The sequence below is a fragment of the Carassius carassius genome, chromosome 21 (genome assembly GCF_963082965.1).
Source record: "Carassius carassius chromosome 21, fCarCar2.1, whole genome shotgun sequence".
Taxonomy (NCBI): domain Eukaryota; kingdom Metazoa; phylum Chordata; class Actinopteri; order Cypriniformes; family Cyprinidae; genus Carassius; species Carassius carassius.
Genome location: NC_081775.1, coordinates 12,380,366 through 12,398,474, shown reverse-complemented (window position 1 = coordinate 12,398,474; position 18,109 = coordinate 12,380,366). Strand labels below are relative to the sequence as shown.

Sequence of the window (18,109 nt, the reverse complement as noted above, 5' to 3'; positions counted from 1 at the left end):
TGTGTGACACATAACTTATTTTATTGCTGAACTGTTTCCCCATTCCTATTAAGGAGTTAAGTTTCAAAGAGTGGATTTTTGAGTGAGTAACGAGTTTGATTGTATATTTTCTGTTCATTCCTGACTCCTAATCCATGCACCATCGAATCTGGACCCCAACGTGAAACTTAAGTGCTTGGTGTATAAACAATTAAGCATTCATAGGGTAAATGTGTTATTTGCTGTACCACTTTGCATTTGTTGAAGTTTAAAACCAAGAAGTGAAATTGCCTTGTTAAGCCCCCCAGTGATGTCATCATCCAGGTCAGTTTAGTGTGTTATTATACAATAGTTTATAATATGTTTATTTGTGTTAAAATGTTTCTTCAATTATTTATACAAATAAAAACAAATACAATTCAAAGGAATCATAATGTACTTATATAAATAATATAAATATTTAACATATTTGTAAAGATTTTTTGCTACTAAAGGTATTCAAATATATATTAAAAATGTCTTATGTCGCATATTGTTTCAGTGTACAACCAGACATCCAAAGAGGCAGGTAAATTTTTTGCAGTACCCAGAAAATATAATTTTAAGTTTACATTTGGTTTTAGCTTCAGACCTTGTAACTCCCAGAAAGTCCTCCCTCAACTCTCTTCATTAAAGTGATAAAACAAAGGATTTGTCAGTGCTTTCAATACAAGCAAATTGCGTTCAGTTATGTAAAAGTATTGCAAAAAGTTTGATAACTATTTATATAAATTATAGAAGTTATATAAGATGTTGTTTTATAAGGAAGGAAGTATAGACTTTCAAGTGCTACGATGTTTCTCTATCGAGTGATTCAAAACAAATGACGAGAAGGGCAAGCCTCTCATATTTTATCAGTGAGGGCACTGCCTGTGACGTCATCGCTGTACAACTCGAGAGCTTGACCTACTTTAGCAAAAACACGATTTTAAGTATGAAAATTTATACGTTTTTGCTAAATAACACTTCTAAGGGTCAATATCAGTTTTTTGTAAGATAATTTGTGTTATTTTGTCCTGTGCACTGCTCATTAAATTTGAATGATAGTATGATAGTAGAATATTATCAAATCATAAAACTTAAAACAAAAATTCTCCTATTAATATTTTGGTGAATAGGAGATTACTGATTTGAGTGTACTGATAATTGGTAATAAAAAAATTATCTGTATGAGTTTGCTTACTTGCTTTGCCAAAGCTAAACATGTCCACCCTGTCAGCATAAAATTTGCCAGAAGTGACTAGAATACAGTATTTTCAAAATACGTTTAAATATACAAACTTCTCTTCAACATCCAGACTTACTATATAGCTAGTCACAGTTTCTTGTAAGCTAATATGCTAATTGAATCTCAAAATGTCCACCCTGTCTGCCACTTAGACACATAAACATGACAGGGTGGACATAGCATTCATTTGTAGTTAATATTGCTAAAAAACTAAAATAAATGGTTTATTTTATTTATGGTTTAAAATATTATATTTTTATTATTATAATAATTTTTTAATAACCCTGTTTAGGAAAGGGACATCCTTTCAGAAAATATCATTTGCGTCTTAATTTTTCAATAAAAACATGTTTAAAAGTAATATATGAATGGGTGGACATCTTATGGTTCATGCTTAGAATAATGGCCCATAATCATATATATATATATATATATATATATATATATATATAATAAAAAAAGGAAATGTGTGGGGAGCTCAGCTGTATGATGTTTCTGTAGTACTTGAGAGTCTACTATTTATGATATGTCATAGAGTGAATGGGAAATTAAAACCATTGTGAGGGTTGAAAGGCACTATATGGTGATATTGACCCCTAAAAATACTTCTGTCTGTAAAAGCTCTTTTTTATTTTTAGCATTGTGTTTGTATAAAATATTGTGAGTGAGTTCAAAAAGATTTTGGCAGATATTGTTTCTGATGCCACATTGTGCTCATAAACATCTGTACTTTTCTGTGATTATTCACTTCTTGGTGGCAGATGTCATCTTCACTGTTGCCAGTATTACCTGTTAACAGATTCAAAATGTGTAATGGGAGGACTGTGAGAACACAACATTTAAGTGTAGCTTAATACTGGCAACAGTTGCTACGGGTTTGGACGAACTTCAGCATAGTTTTTAGGTACATTAGTGTAGCGAACTATTTTTATTTGGGCTGCTTTTTCATTGATGTCCCGCCACATATATTCAGGAGAGAGTAGTTTACTAGGTTTGTTCAAAAGGAAATACTTGTTCAAGTGAGACTCCTCTTGCCATACCGCCTCAATAGAGTTTGCAGCATCAATTTTCAGATGCTCTCTGCAGGTTTTGGTGAGATTATGTACATCCTCCAAAAAGCCACCAAATGCAGCACCAGCGTAATAAAAATCACCTTCCTCAGCGGGAATGTATGCTTTAGATTCTGGCCTGCGCTCATATGTGAATTGATTTCTTGGAACATTAAAGAGCCAAGGATGTATCACACCTACCAGACGACCCAAAGTCTCCGCACCCCACCGGCCATAGAACTTTCCATCTATGTCAAGGCAGAAAATATAATCTGCCTCATTGAATAATTCATTCTCTATTAGTTTTTCCAGTTTTTCCATCCTGTTCATACTGATGTCCTGCCATCGATTCATAGTCGGAACCTTTTCAATTGTCAAACTACGGTTTTCACCCATCTTCACTTCAGGAATTGATTCTGGTTGATCTGTAAACAAGTAGTAATGCACTCGAAATCCAACAAAATAATGTTGCTCTGCTGACTCCAGAAAATCTTTGACAAAACGTGTGTATCTAACAAACAGAGAAAACAAATTCATTATAGTTAATTTATCCTTTAATTATTAATATTTCCAGAAATAAGGAAAAACAGGAGGTGAAACAAATGAGAAATCTTAATACAAGATGAAAGGTATCATGAAGACTTACTTTCCCAAAGCGAAGACAGTGGTTGCTATGGTGAGATGTTGTTGTTTGTAGATGGAGTCGATCAGTGTGGAGTCAAAGGTTCCCTCCCAAATGATTGGAGCTGACCATGGTGACACAGAAGCAACATCTGTCCGACTTCATTAAAAACACACATCCAGCGCTGTAATCATTCCATCCATTATATTTAGTAACAACAGATTGGTACTAAAAACATAATACTCACCCAGCCCCCACACTCGGCTGGTTGTACAACAACCTGTAATAAAAATGATTAAGCAGAAAGAACAAAAGACATTTTATTGGTTCATGAAACTGATGCACATTAAAAACATGGGTTTAGAAGTTTTTTTTTCCTTTTTTTTTTTTTTTTACTACTATCAATAGACTGAAGACATCATTTAACTCTCACTTGTCATCTGACCAGAACCACAAGAACAAAGAATGTTTTTGTCTTGAGCAGTATAGTCTTTATAAACTATGGATCAACTTAAAAAAAAAAACACTTTTAAGAAAATGAAGTTTTACTCACCCTGGTGATGAGTGCAATTCAATGATCTTTGGCTTCCATTTTGGCCTGATTGAAATAGAGTCAAACTCTTACTCATTTGAATTTGATTATGTTGTGTGTGTTTGATTGTAATTGATTGTGATCATTACTCACTTGATGATGCCTTGTTCAGTTATCTGCTGATTGCATCTTAATACAGTAATAATAATATTTATAATCATCATCATTCAGTATTGCAAACCTCTAAAATCACAACACACACAGTACACTCAGGGTCGTAGCCTGATAAAATAGATACTCAGTTGAATTTAATTATGTTGTGTGTGCATGTGTTTATGAATATGAGCATGTACATTAATAGTAGCACGCGTGACAATGTTTCCAAAAGGATTTTGCGAGACTTGTGGCAGCGGGTGACGTCTGACATTATAATTTGCATATTTATGACGCTATTGCATCAAGTTTCGTTCACACAAGTTCTGGCACTTCAGATCTATTATACTATCTAAACTGTCACATACTGTAATATAACAAAATGTCCAATAAATCTTTTCCCATTTACATATTTTCTACAAACAGTGACTAAACACAAGTAACCATAAATCCTGATTTATAATCGCTACATCGTCTGATAAAATCAACATAAATAACACTAAAGAACGACTGTATGCGCTGGTTTTGGCTATATTACTTTTTGCATTACTTTTTTTAATGCAGTGCTGCCTGCGTCTGAGTAACAAACTACGTGCACATTAACATATGAACTACTGTGTGTTCATATTTCATATTTAGTCCAAACAGTCAGTAAGCGACAGTTGCTTGGAAACTATATTGGAAACGAACTGAATGCTCCGCTTCTCTGCCGCTCACTGAACAGAACAGACGCTGAGAGAGACAAGCTGCGCCAAAGGTTTATCCAGAAAGAGTCGCTAGGTTTGTACATAGACGCGGGAACGTATTTTGAGCTGAGGGTAGCTACAAAAGTGATGCGAGAAGACTGACACTATGTTTGCGGATCCAAAGCGCAACTTTTGTAAAAGTTTAATTTCTTCGTTTAGAGTCTTTGTAGCTGGAGTTTCGAAAAAATAATAATACTAAAAATAATAATAACATAGAACCACAGGCAATTCGTTTTTAATTAGGGGAAATACTTTATTTATTTAGGTTACAACGGATATCCATCTTATTATTCTTGTTAGGCTAATACAAGGTAGGTAGATGTAGAATTTGCCATTGTAGCCTATTTTATGGCTTTTTGATTAATAATAAACCACAAACTACGATCGTTTTAAAGAAGCATAAGGGGAAATCCGTAGGCTATTTATTTGTGTTAAACGCGGGTAAAACATCCTTATTTATTTTGTAAATAAAAGTTCAAAGTTTAATGTAGCCTAGGTTAATTTATTTATTGTAGCGTTTTTTTATATATATATAAAAATGAGCAGTGAACTTTCATTTAAAGTAAGGGAAAATCCAAAAACCTTATTTGTTACAACGCGGGTAGCCTACATCATTCTTATTTGTTCCGTTCAAGTTTTTAATATAAGCAAGCAACTTTGTCATTGTAGCGTTGCTGATGTTGTGTGTGTGTGTGCTTTGTTAAGAGTAATATCTTATCAACCTAAAACATTACTTTTGTTTCTGGAATAGGGAAGACCTAAGGTTAAAGATCAGAATAAGCGCTACGGATGTGAGAATGCGAGATTTGTTGCTGCTGAGGAAGACGCTCTCGCTCTTTTTCTGCTGTCTGTAGAAATTGCTGTTAATTCTTAATTTGTGTACACTACGGCAGACACATGGCACGGGCGGTGGATATTTGTGGAGGTCAATGTGAATAATGTAGCGGGCTGCCACAAATAAATCAACGTATACAAAAATATTTTTTCTTGTGTGTTCAAGAGTGATGTATGTGTATGAACATCGTTACTCACTTGAGGCCTTGTTCTATTATCTGCTGATTGCAGCTAAAAAAAAAAAAAGTAAAACAAACAAATAAATAAATAAATTTATAAAATTAAAAACAATTTTTTTTTTTTTTTTACTGCAATAAACTTACATGCACTGGATATTGTTCAGGTAAATGAACCTGTAAAGAAAGACACATAACTTCTTCTTATGTATGTTCATCTTATGCTTGTCATGTACAAAGAAAATGCATTTAATAATTTGCTTAATACTGTAGGGCTGAAAATCTACCAATTTTTGCAAGATTAGTTCATTAAGATGTTTGCATCCAAAATAATGTGCATAAGCAGAATAGAGTGGCAATATGCTAAATAATTAATACTCCTGGTATCATCAAGCAATGGTAATGCTACCGACTTCTAAGAAATAATACTGCATTATTATGACATCAATTAACAACCCAGCCACAAAGGCAAGCAATGTTATAACATTGTAATATTGATAAAGAGTAATTACATACCCACTCAAAACCATCCCAAAGAACACAATGATGAGAACATTCTGACGGACCAACATTGTCCCTGGAATACTAATGTCCACACTGAAGTTAGAGACAAGATTAAATGAGAGGAATAAAGCAAGAGAGATGTGGATCAAGAAAGGAGGAGTCTGTGCATTTTATAGTCAAATAAACATGGGGTGAGGCCCTGCATTAGAATGAAACAAACCAGCTGCAGTCTGTAAATGTTGCCTCTTTGTTGCCATTTTTGTTTGAAACCTGCAATTGAAGTTATCTTATTTTATTTTATTTTATTTATTTTCTGGGGTGGGATGTTTGTGCACTGGGACGGCTCCATAGCTCGAATTAATCTAATGTTTTGATGAGTGGCTGTCAGTCACCACCCCGGTGTGGATGCTGTAGGCTATTTCAGAATCACAGATTCTAGCCTACATCTTGGAAGTATGACCTAAATAAGAATTCTCACTGGATGCTGTCATCCGAACAAGTCTGCCATTGTTTTGACCCCGGGAAATACCACGCACCCTCAGGTGCTACTAAAGGATACACAGGTTCGCTACTAAAGCAGCAAGAGACGTGACTTACCAAAATAAAACATTTTACACAGAAGTCATTAATCTTAAACATAAAAAAATGGTCTCATCAACAGATTACCAATTAAATACCCACAAGTACAAAGAGACCATTATAAAGCTTACCTTAACAGAAAGGACAAGCCCAATACAAATCAGTGCATCTGAATTCATAAAGCAAGTGACAAACCAAAAAGAAACTACAACAAAACACTTCTGTTAAGCTTCAGTATCAAAGCTCGTCAAACATTCACCTGTGGTTATTAATGCACAGAACACTCAGAGGAGCAGCGGTCCAGCACCGTGAAGGTCACACAGTCAGCTGCATGCACAGGACAATGAAACCGTAATAAGACAGTATACAAAAACATCCGTAGAAACAGGGTTATGAAACAACAGCTAGCGCTCTCAGGCCACACCTAAAATACAAATATAAAAACACAAATATCAAAGTGTTTAAAATATAAAAACCCACAATAAAAGTGTCTTACCTCATTCTTAGACAACAGTTAGCTTTATGCTTTCTGCGCTCATCACTTCGGACAAACACACACACACACACACACACACACATCCCAGGGGAAAGCAACCAGACAGCTAAACCCCTGGACCTTTACGGCCAACAAAACAGAAACACAGAGCGGAATTACCATGAAACTCTTAGACTTGCTTCTTATAAAGTCACTAGGCCTCCACTAGAACCCACCTCAATGATTGAGCTGCCAGGTGAAATATGCAAAGATTAAAATGGAAACTGATTCTAATGAATCCACAAACCATAATAAAACTCATACGGTCACATATACAGTACATACTATAACACGACCTAACACAATCTAATCTACGTAACACTCCTCTCACTCCTGTTACATCAGGTCAAAACAGGTGAAATATGTGAAATATTATGAAAATTTATTACTGTTTTATTTTTATTTTCTTCTGAATTTATTTGAGTATGCAGATTTGGTGCTCAATAATTTTTCTTATTATTATTATTTATGTTTATTCTATTATTTATTATGGCTTCATGTTATTTCAAGTCTATTTTAAATAAATGCTGTTCTTTTGAATTTTCTATTCATCAAAAAATTAAGAAAAAAATCTCTATATATATTAGTATGATTTCTGATTGAATAATGGCTGCTGTGAAATAAATTAATATTAAAATAAATTAGAAAAAAGTTATTTTAAATTGAGTTTTTTTTTTTAAATAATTTTACTGATTCTTATGTTTTTTGATTAAATTATTAAACTTCTTCAACAACATTAAAAACTTATTAATCATACACTTTTGACCAGTAATATAGCATACTTTCATTAGAATGCCAAACCTTTATTATGTCTAAAGTGTTATCTCACTGAAACTGCTGCTGAAGCTGTTATCTGTGTTCTGGTGCTGCTCTGAGGGTCTGGTCTTCATCTCTCCAGTCACGTCTGACAGTGTGTGTCTCTGTAGTGCCTTGCATTTTATGAGAGCAGCTATTGGAAGCCAGTGCAAATTGATAAACAGAGGTGTGACGTGTATTCTTTTTGGCTCATTAAAAATTAATCTTGCTGCCGCGTTCTGAATTAATTGTAAAGGTTTGATAGAATTGGCTGGAAGACCTGCCAAGAGGGCATTGCAATAGTCCAGCCTGGACAGAACAAGAGCTTGAACAAGGAGTTGTGCAGCATTTTTCGAAAGAAAATGATTGATCTTCTTGATTTTGAATAAAGCAAATCTGCAGGATCGGACAGTTTTAGCAATGTGGTCTGAGAAAGTCAGCTGATCATCAATCATAACTCCAAGGCTTCTAGCTGTTTTTGAAGGAGTTAAGGTTGATGTGCCTAACTTGATGGTGAAATTGTGATGAAACGATGGGTTTGCTGGAATTACAAGCAGTTCTGTCTTGGCAAGGTTTAGTTAAAGGTGATGGTCCATCATCCAGGAAGAAATGTCTGTTAGACAAGCTGAGATGCGAATAGCAACCGTCGGATCATCAGGATGGAATGAGAGGTAGAGTTGAGTGTCATCAGCATAGCAGTGGTATGAAAAGCCATGTTTCTGAATGACAGAACCTAATGATGCCATGTAGACAGCGAAGAGAAGTGGTCCAAGAACTGAGCCCTGAGGCACCCCAGTAGTTAGATGTTTTGACTTGGACACCTCACCTCTCCAAGATACTTTGAAGGACCTATCTGATAGGTTAGACTCAAACCATTGAAGTGTGGTTCCTGAGATGCCTTTTGCCAGTAGGGTTGATAGGTGGATCTGGTGGTTAACCGTGTCAAAAGCAGCGGACAGATCAAGCAGGATAAGTGCTGAAGATTTGGATTCTGCTCTTGCCAGTCTTAGAGCTTCAACAACTGAGAGCAAGGCCGTCTCAGTTGAATTTCCACTTCTGAAGCCAGATTGGTTGCTGTCAAGGAGGTTGTTGTTTGTGAGAAATGTAGAGACTTGGTTGAACACAGCTCGTTCAAGTGTTTTTGCAATGAAAGGAAGAAGGGGAAACTGGTCTGTAGTTCTCTAAAAGAGATGGGTTGAGGTTGGGTTTCTTAAGTAGTGGAGTTATACGTGCCTGTCTAAATGATGAGGGAAAAACACCAGTGTGGAGGGATGTGTTGATGATGTGAGTGAGTGCAGGTACAACTGCAGGAGAAATGGCTTGAAGGAGATGAGATGGAATAGGATCAAGCGGGCAAGTAGTAGGGTGATTAGAAAGGATGAGTTTTGAGACTTCTGCCTCAGAGAGTGAAGAGAAGGATGTAAATGAGTGTATGTTTGCTGGTGATATGAGCTTGACTGATTGTGGTATGGAAAATTGTGCACTAATGTGTTTAATTTTATTAATGAAAAAGTTGCAAAGTCGTCATCTATTAGAGATGAAGCAGGAGGTGGAGGAGGACAAAAAAGTGAGGGAAATGTTTTAAAAAGCATGTGAGAGTTAGACGAATTGTTAATTTTGTTATGGTAGTATGTCATTTTAGCAGTGGACACATTAGCAGAGAAGGAAGATAGGAGTGACTGATACCTTAAGTCAGTAGTATTTTTGGATTTGCGCCACACCCTTTCAGCAGCTCTAAGCTTAGAACGGTGTTCGCGTAGAACATCAGATAATCAAGGGGCAGAAGGGGTGTTACAGGCTGGCCTGGAAGATAAGGGACAAACAGTGTCTAAACAAGATGTAAGTGTGGAGCAGAAAGTATCAGTAGCACTGTTAGCATCCAAAGATGCAAACAGTTTAGGGGAAGGAACTGAAGATGAAACCATTGCAGATAGCCGGGAGGGTGAAAGTGTGCGTAGGTTACGTCGAAAGATGACATGTGGAGGGGTAAGTGATATGGCAGGGACCATGTTGAGGTTAAGAGTGAGGAGGAAGTGATCCGACGTGTGCAGTGGAGTAACCAGAACATGATCAGTAGAGCAGTGTTGTGTATAAATAAGGTCCAGTTGGTTGCCTGATTTGTGAGTAGCAGTAGTTGACACTCGGTTGAGATCAAAAGAGGCAAGCAGAGTGTGGAAATCAGCAAACAGAGGTTTATCTAGATGGATGTTGAAATCTCCAATATAGGGAGTACCATCCTCAGAAAAGGTTGAGAGCAACACATCTAATTCATCCAAAAAGTTACCCAGTGGTCCTGGGGGTCGATAGACAACTACAAAATGTATTTTAAAAGGGTAGGTAACAGTAACTGAATGAGATTCAAAGGAGCTGTTGATACCCAAAGATGGAAAAGAATTAAATTTCCAATCATTAGAGATGAGCAGACCAGTACCTCCACCTCTTCCAGTCAAACGGGGGGAGTGGGAACATGAGAAATTATTGGAGAGTGCTGCAGGTGTAGCAGTGTCTTCTGGTTTGATCCAGGTCTCTGTTAGGGCCATGAGATTAAGCTTGAATTGGAATTTGGAATTGAAACACTTTTTAAAATTGTTATAAGGATCAGTATACTAATAATCAGAAATGCTCGGTCTTGCACATCTGTCAATATCACTTTGCTGAGCACTTCAATTCTAATTTAGAAGCACTTGATGCTCAAATATCCGCCCTCCCTAAATGATTGTAAGTGAATATGTGAGCTGATTTTTCTTTTCTTTTTGTATCTCCAGGGCACCCAACCGAAATCCAATAACCAGCAATGCCTGCATTCAAAAATATCAGTAAAGAAGGTGATTCTTGTTTAAGGGTTATTATTATTATTATTATTATTTGTAAAATTCTCATATTAGGACTGTACAAAAAGTGTTATAATAATCCAAATAAACAAACAAAGAAATTCGCGGTCAATTGAAATTGGATCTGAAATCATTTGCTGAATTGTCCTATTGACTATGGCTGACACCTTGTGGCAAGATATTGAATCGTACTGATGTCGTTTATAAAATGTATTTTATTTCTCTTTCTGAACAAAACCCCCTGCCACATCTGAAAAGAATTCCTATTTTATTACACAGTATAATACAATGTTCCTACTATTCTGAAAAAGAGAGTAAAGCAGGGAAAACACTTGTCTTCGACTGCAGTGGATTCTGGAAACATCTTTAAACCAAAATCCTAAGATCTCAGAACACATGGGTAACATCATTCTGAAAGCAGTGGTAACTGTACATGTACAATAACCATATAAAGGCAACTGAGCTTCAAGGGCTAAAAATGTAATGTAATTTATTTTAGATTAATATTTAATGTAAACGATCTTAATGACATCAGTATCACTCATGCCTGTCATTAATTTAAATGTTTCTTTAAGGTTTAATGTACCCTATTCACCTCATGGCCACTGTTGTCTCTGTCTAATGTACAAACAAATTAATTTAGCAGAATGCTGTGTTAAAGAATATCATGTTATGTCCTCCTGATACAGGCTTCATTACATGAAAAAAAAATAACAATCCGACAAAATAAGACAAATGTATTACAGTTGACATATTACACAACAAATATAAAGCATGAGCTGCATTCCTGAAGTTACTGCTATAACTACATCCACACATTTTGTCCATGATATATAAGAAACCACCAAAGATGAGCAGATCACATCTTTGTGGTGACAAAATAATAAAAAAACACTTTTTTAGGTTTCTCAGCAAGGGAATTGTTTAATTTGAAGTGGAGAATTAATAGGAATAAAATCAAATATTTTAGGATGTGTGCAATTTGTAGTAAAACTAATATATAGACCAAAATCTGTGTGGTAAATTACTCAATGTAAAGTACAGCATGTCAACACAGACCTATGTAAACAGCACAAGTAAGGCATTCGACACACAAGCAACATTGTTCCTTTAGCCTCATATTACTCCTTTTCTTTCTTAAGGACACTTAAGAATATAGCAAGTCACCGTCCAGATGAGAACTGACTTGTTTGCGAATGGATTGAGAGTTGAGGACTGACTTTCAATGAATAACAAAGGGTGTTTTGCAATTGCAACATTATAAGCTTTGCTCATACGCAAATCTAATCAAGCTAATATTTTTAAAATATGTAAAATTATAGATCTCTGATGGGCTCTAAAGGCCTTTTCATTTTTTTTTGTTTCTCAACCAATCGCTTTGCCCTAATTCCCAACCGCTATTAAGCATCATGTTGAATTAGATCAGAGGTAAACATCAAAGCTCTGATAGAGGCTAAACAGCTTGATGTTGGGAATCCCAACCCTCTCTGTGTGTGACACGAGCGAAAACAGGGTTTCTGTATGCACAGCTGAGTCTGACGTCGAAAGCCCTCATACATGACAAAGACAGATGCCCTATGAACCCCACAGTGCGCACTGCCATATCTATTCAGATCCCTAAAGGACCGACACTACATACCTCCAAAAAGTCATTTTTTGTCAGATAAAGAATTGACATAAAACAGTCAGATGAAAATAAAAGAACTAAAGAAAATACAATTAATTAAAGACCACAATCTTTATCTCTACATAGGGTCAGTTTAGGGTTCAAATAATAATAATAAATGTATCTTGAGCAAATCAGCATATTACAATAATTAACAATGGATCATGTGACAATGAAGACTGGAGTAAAGGCTTGTTCACACCAAGGACGAGAACTGTAAAGATAACGATAAAGATGTAGTTGTAAAAATCATTCTTAATATTAAAGAATAGAGGAGTGCACACCACAGCTATAACGATAAAAGCACAGAGAAACAATATCACTGGAATCACTTTCAAGATGATTTTTTTCTAGTTGATGAACGATATAAACATTGACACCCAATCAGAACCCATCATGCTTTCATGAGATAGACCGTGCACTAAGAATAAACAGCCAATATGTGGATGCTTATATTGTTATTTTTATAGTTATAATTCTTGGTGTGAATGGGTAAATTGGAACGGTAAAATCTATTAAAAAAGAAAACAGTTATTTTTTATTTATATATTTAACATTACAGTTTTTACTGTATTTCTGATCAAATAAATGCAGCCTTTGTGAACATAAAAGACTCTTTTCAAACATTAAAAATATTACTGAACCCAAACTTTTGAACGGTTGTCTGGTTAAACAAAACACTGCAACTTATCAACTGTTTTAGGGTTATGGTCACAGAAAGTAAAAAAAACAAACAAACAAAAAACAGATAACATCCTTTTTAACTCGACATCCTAACCCAGATCATGTCCGAAAGTGTTGCAACAGCATTGGCTCTGATTAACTAAACCACAACATCTGTTCTATCACTTTAATGATCAACAATAACTGCAAATCTGTGCAAAACCTCTCTTTCTGTTTAATAGCCAAAGATATACGTGGCAGAATAGCTTCAGTTTACGACATTTAGAAAGACCCCATTTAGACATTCAGGATTTAATTTGTTAACACAACTTCAGAGTTTTAAAAATCTCACAAAACAGGACAAAAGGTGGTGGGTGCAGGACGTAAGACAACAAAGGTTACGAAACAAAACTCCTCTATTGTAGTCACCCTAAAGCAGGATGACAGGACAGTTCTTCAGTTCCGGCTAGTCAAGTGTGGTGGAGGAGAAAGGCTCCACATTTATGGCCAAACCCACAAGTGGTGCGTGCAGTCTGTGGAATGTGGGACGTTCATTTCCAGTTGATCGGGTCGATGGAGCGAGATTGTAATGCTGGTGACAACACCGTGTTTTCTGGTAGTGAGGGGCGTTCCTGTATTTGCATTCCACGCAAAACCACACGGTCACTCCAACAAACAATCGTCAGGTTCCCTGTTGAAGAGGCACTACTGGCCCCCATTGTAAGCGTAGTCTGCTTTGTTGTGCATGATGAGTTTGTTGTCCACAAAGTAGAAGCTGTCTGATCTAGTCTCATACGGGTGCTCAATCATCAATCGAACTGCAGGAGACCAAGAAAAGACACAGCACTTTAACAAACGAACACAGACATGTACCACGCTCTCCTCTATCTGAGCACTGGTAAGAGAGAGAGGGCTGAAATTATTACAAGCCTGACAGGACGAGTGAGATGTCAAAGAGTTAGATCAATATGCTACTAGCAAGACAACTGATTACTCTTTTGTGCCAAATTACCTCTCAGCATTTGAGGGGGGATTATTATTAATTCAAGGTGGGTGCTAATAAGTAGTTTTCTCAGATTACAGTATAATCATAAAATTATTAGTGCTGTCAAATGATCGATCGTGATTGATCACATCCAAAATAAAAGTTTTTTTTCACATAATGTGTGCGTTTGTGTAGTGTGTATTATATATATATATATATATATATATATATATATATATATATATATATATGAAAAATATTTTATGTTTGTATATTACATACATTTGTATATAATAAATTATATGTAAATACATGTAAATATTTTCAAAATATATACTGTATGTGTGTCTGTTTATATATACACAATAAATATACACACAGTACACATAGATGTATTATGTAAATAACTTACTTTGGATGCAATTAATCGCGATTTGACAGCACTAAAAATTATATAAATTATAATATAAATAATACATCACAATAATAATTAATGTTGTATTATACAGTAATATTACAGATTATACAGTCAACACTTCCTCATATAAACTTCAAAAAACAAATTCTTACAAGTACATTTGACTTTTTTTTTACAATAAAAAAATAATAATAGTACTTGATATACATTTACTTGAGAAACAAAATGATTTAAAATATAAATCTTGTTACAAAGAACAAAGTCTTGTTTTCCAACATTAAAAAAAAAAAAAGTCAAGATTAGGGGAGTTTCTCCTTGGAAACAAGAAAATTATTTGTCAATAGGGTAAGAAAAAATGAACTTTTCCATTGGAATTAATGATTTTATATATGTACTGGAAAGCAAAATAAAAATACTGAATAAGATTTTTTTTTTTTAATAAAAAAAAAAAAACAGCACGATTGGTGTAATAGCTAAAAGATATTTATTGATTTTTTTCTTTTTTTGTGTGTTTGTTGCTGATGATCTTGGCCAGGATGCTCTTGTAAAAGAAAGTTTTAATCTCAGTGTGATTTTCATCGTAAAAATAAAGGTAAAATAAAATAAAAATATTTTAGAATCATTAGCTAAGTAAACAGTAAGTTTCAAAATCTATAAAAAATTAAGTGAGTTTATACTTAGAAGAAAAATATCTGTCAGTGGGTTAGCAAAAATAAACCTGTTAAAAGAAAAACACGAATGATTTTAAATGTACCTGCTTAATGTAATAAAATAAAATAAGAGTAAAAGAAAAACAAAACAGCATGTTTGATTTAATAGCTTAAAGAACTGCTGTAATCATTAAAAGACTATTTAGTTTGTTCAAATAGTAACCAGAACACTCACTGAGGTCATCTGGGAGCTGAGGAAACTCGTAAATATGTTCACACGTGTTCCGGCTGTTCGGGATACAGAAGCCGAAGTCAAAGTCAAAACTCTTCAGGAGGCGCTCTTGAAAATAATGCCTCTCAATCATTCTGAAGTTGGTAACGGGTCGATCGCCAACTGTGAACTCCACCCTGAGAGAGTGTGAACAGAGAAAAGAGACGTTACTCCACACACCAAAAAACCATTCAGTTCAGCTGGTCTGTAACTAAACATGAGCTTTATGATGTTCGATAATACTACATTAAAAAGACCATATGACATTCCAATACACAGACTGAAGTCTGCTCATGTTTACAGCCAAACTGAAGGAATTACTGAGGTCAAATCAGGATTTATTCATGATTTCTGTGGGATTTGGCTAATAACATTGCCCAAGTGTTGCAGCAGATGACACAAGCTCCTTTGTATAAAAACATGAGAGCTGGTCAACTGAATTTCAGACCCACCAAGGTCTGTTTACCCATAAGAATGCACATGGCCATGCTTGTTAGGGAAACTTACGTGGCTCCGACTGTGCGTAACTTAAGGAACGCAGGTGTGAACTGGTAACGAACAAAGCGCCCGGCACTGGTGTCAACCTCTCCGTTTTCCTCATCCTCCTCATCAAGGTCTGAATGCAACAGTTTGAGAGAGAATATAGTGTTATTATCATTAGCTGAAACTAAAACCATTAGAAAATGTAACCTGGAAAAAGGCTACATTTTTCATTTTTGTTTAATTTAAGTACTACAATAAACTAAAACCGAAAGAACTAATGCTAAACACTACCAATTTTTAAAAATATTTTAAAAAGCCAAAAGACATTTGACATTTGAATATGGCTCAGAAAGACGAATCTTGCATGCAGAGCAAAACCACAGCTATATATTCGTGATAGAAATTTCCATGAACAGGACATAAAATTCCCTCATATATTAAGTTCCATGAGAGTAGAAGCCTCTAATATATTTCATTCAGTTGCAATGTAATGAAATCATTAGATTAGTGCAGCAAACATCAGCATGGTAGACTGACATTCTAACTAATAAATGACTTTAAATGGTGGGGGGGGGGTGACAACACATGGATAAATCGCTCACAATAAGACCTGTGACATGCATTTACAAAATAGACCAGGGAAATTTCATTACATGACTTTGTTGGACTGTGTGGCCTTTCAGTTTGCATTTCACATGCTAAAAGCAAATAAAGTTAGTCATCATAAAAGAACTATTGTGTGAAATCATTTACTAGTTTAACTTGAAGATTAAGAAAGGAAACGTACCACACTGTGGTGGTTTGGCAATCTCAAAAAGGACAGTGCCTGTCTCCAGGTCCCTTATCTTAAACCGTGTGAAGTCAATGCTGTAGATGTTGTCCTCTGGTTTACACAAATAGTCTGTGGAGGGAAAATGTATCATGTACTTCAATAATAGAAACATAGTATACAGTAGTTTTATATCTCAGTAAGTGACTAGAAAAGAGTAAACAAAAGAAAGCTATATAGCAATACTCTCAGACTGCTAAATATGGTGCATGACCTAAAGTGCTGTTTGTTTGCTGTTTAAAACAGACAAAATGCTCTCTGGAAGCACATAAAAATGTGTTGCATGGACTGGGCCTGCATGAAGTAAAACAAAAACATGAAGTCGAAGGATGCTCGAACTCATAATACGTGCTCATAGCGAGCATCTGAGAAGTTTTGAGCTGAAGCAGGTATCAGAGTGGAGTCTCGAAGCTCTTACCGCGAGTGACTGCGCGAAGTCCCAAAACTTCATCCGGAGTGATTTCTCTCCCCAGCGCCCGCAGCTCTTCCTCCGTTACAGGCCGTCGGTCCACTTGATTTCGTCGCGATTTCAGCCTTTTCGGAACACCTCCTCCGGGTTTGCGGTCTCGAGGAGCCGTTGCCGTTGAATCCGAGCCGTTGACCGCGGCAGCTGCCGTTTCGTTGCGGGAGCTCTGACTGTTCATCTCTCCGGGATCTCACAACGGCAGAGCGCGAACTGCGTTTCTGTTGAGCTCGACGCTCGCTGAATGCAAGATGGCGTAGCGCGTCACTATGGAGAACCTACGCCGACAGGATAGCGACGTGATTGGCTGAACGCGTTCGAAAGTTGCTATGGTTACCTGTTTACAAAAGTCTCCCCATTATGTCAGTTTATTTTCTTAGTTAACGTTAGTTAAACGGTTTTATGTTTAGAAGGTCATTATTTATTCTGTATTTCTGATATTATTTATGCACAGTACAGTTTTTTTTTTTACAATATTGTATTTTTTTTATTTCGAATATTTTCATTTTATAAATTATGTTATTTTGATATTGAGTTATTTTGGTTGTATTTCGAATGCCATATTATTATTCTAATTGGTTGTCTTAAATATCAACAAACAAAACCAATTATGTATTTATATTTTCAATAATTTTTACTTTATCTTTTCTACGTTGCTGATAAATTGTTCCCACGTCTGTGTATGTGTATTTATTAAATAAAACTTTAATTTTAACAATATATTATAATGTATATGTACAAATAAAATATTTTACTATTTTATATATATATATATATATATATATATATATACACGTATATACATACGTATATACACATACGTGTGTGTACACGTATACACGTACACGTATACACATGTACACACACATATATATATAAAATTGTAACAATATGTATAAATTACATTTTTAATATTTTACTATTTACATATAATTTAATTAATAATTCCTTACATTTATAAAGTGCCTTTCTAAGCACTCAAAGCGGTTTACATCGTCAGGGGGTATCTAAACATTATACAGTATATTAATAATACACACACACACACACACACACATTTAAATTTAACAATATAGTGA

At 35.3% G+C, this 18,109-nt stretch overlaps 2 protein-coding genes across 2 annotated transcripts; both read right to left on the bottom strand.

The window, feature by feature from the left end:
- Positions 1-1,851: 1,851 nt before the first annotated feature.
- Positions 1,852-3,546, bottom strand: LOC132098259 (globoside alpha-1,3-N-acetylgalactosaminyltransferase 1-like). The gene is made up of 5 exons (XM_059504431.1): positions 3,543-3,546; positions 3,351-3,357; positions 3,165-3,197; positions 2,942-3,076; positions 1,852-2,806 (listed from the first exon to the last, which is right to left on the bottom strand). Exons 1-5 carry the CDS (start codon positions 3,544-3,546, stop codon positions 2,116-2,118), a joined length of 870 nt encoding a protein of 289 aa, XP_059360414.1. The 3' UTR covers positions 1,852-2,115.
- An 8,531-nt stretch (positions 3,547-12,077) lies between these two features.
- Positions 12,078-17,299, bottom strand: LOC132097557 (protein unc-119 homolog B). The gene is made up of 5 exons (XM_059503347.1): positions 16,986-17,299; positions 16,526-16,639; positions 15,763-15,871; positions 15,220-15,392; positions 12,078-13,749 (listed from the first exon to the last, which is right to left on the bottom strand). Exons 1-5 carry the CDS (start codon positions 17,209-17,211, stop codon positions 13,637-13,639), a joined length of 735 nt encoding a protein of 244 aa, XP_059359330.1. The 5' UTR covers positions 17,212-17,299; the 3' UTR covers positions 12,078-13,636.
- Between the last annotated feature and the right edge of the window lie 810 nt (positions 17,300-18,109).

Bases quoted from the DNA above. Each gene is read 5' to 3' on its own strand.
- LOC132097557 (XM_059503347.1), bottom strand. From the start codon at position 17,211: ATGAACAGTCAGAGCTCCCGCAACGAAACGGCAGCTGCCGCGGTCAAC. The intron at 15,872-16,525 runs GTACGTTTCCTT...TGTTGCATTCAG, and splicing joins TGCCAAACCACCACAGTGTG to ACCTTGATGAGGAGGATGAG. The intron at 13,750-15,219 runs GTGAGTGTTCTG...GGTCTCCTGCAG, and splicing joins TCAGCTCCCAGATGACCTCA to TTCGATTGATGATTGAGCAC.
- LOC132098259 (XM_059504431.1), bottom strand. The intron at 3,077-3,164 runs GTGAGTATTATG...TTTTTAATGAAG, and splicing joins CAGCCGAGTGTGGGGGCTGG to TCGGACAGATGTTGCTTCTG. The intron at 2,807-2,941 runs GTAAGTCTTCAT...TCTGTTTGTTAG, and splicing joins ACTGTCTTCGCTTTGGGAAA to ATACACACGTTTTGTCAAAG.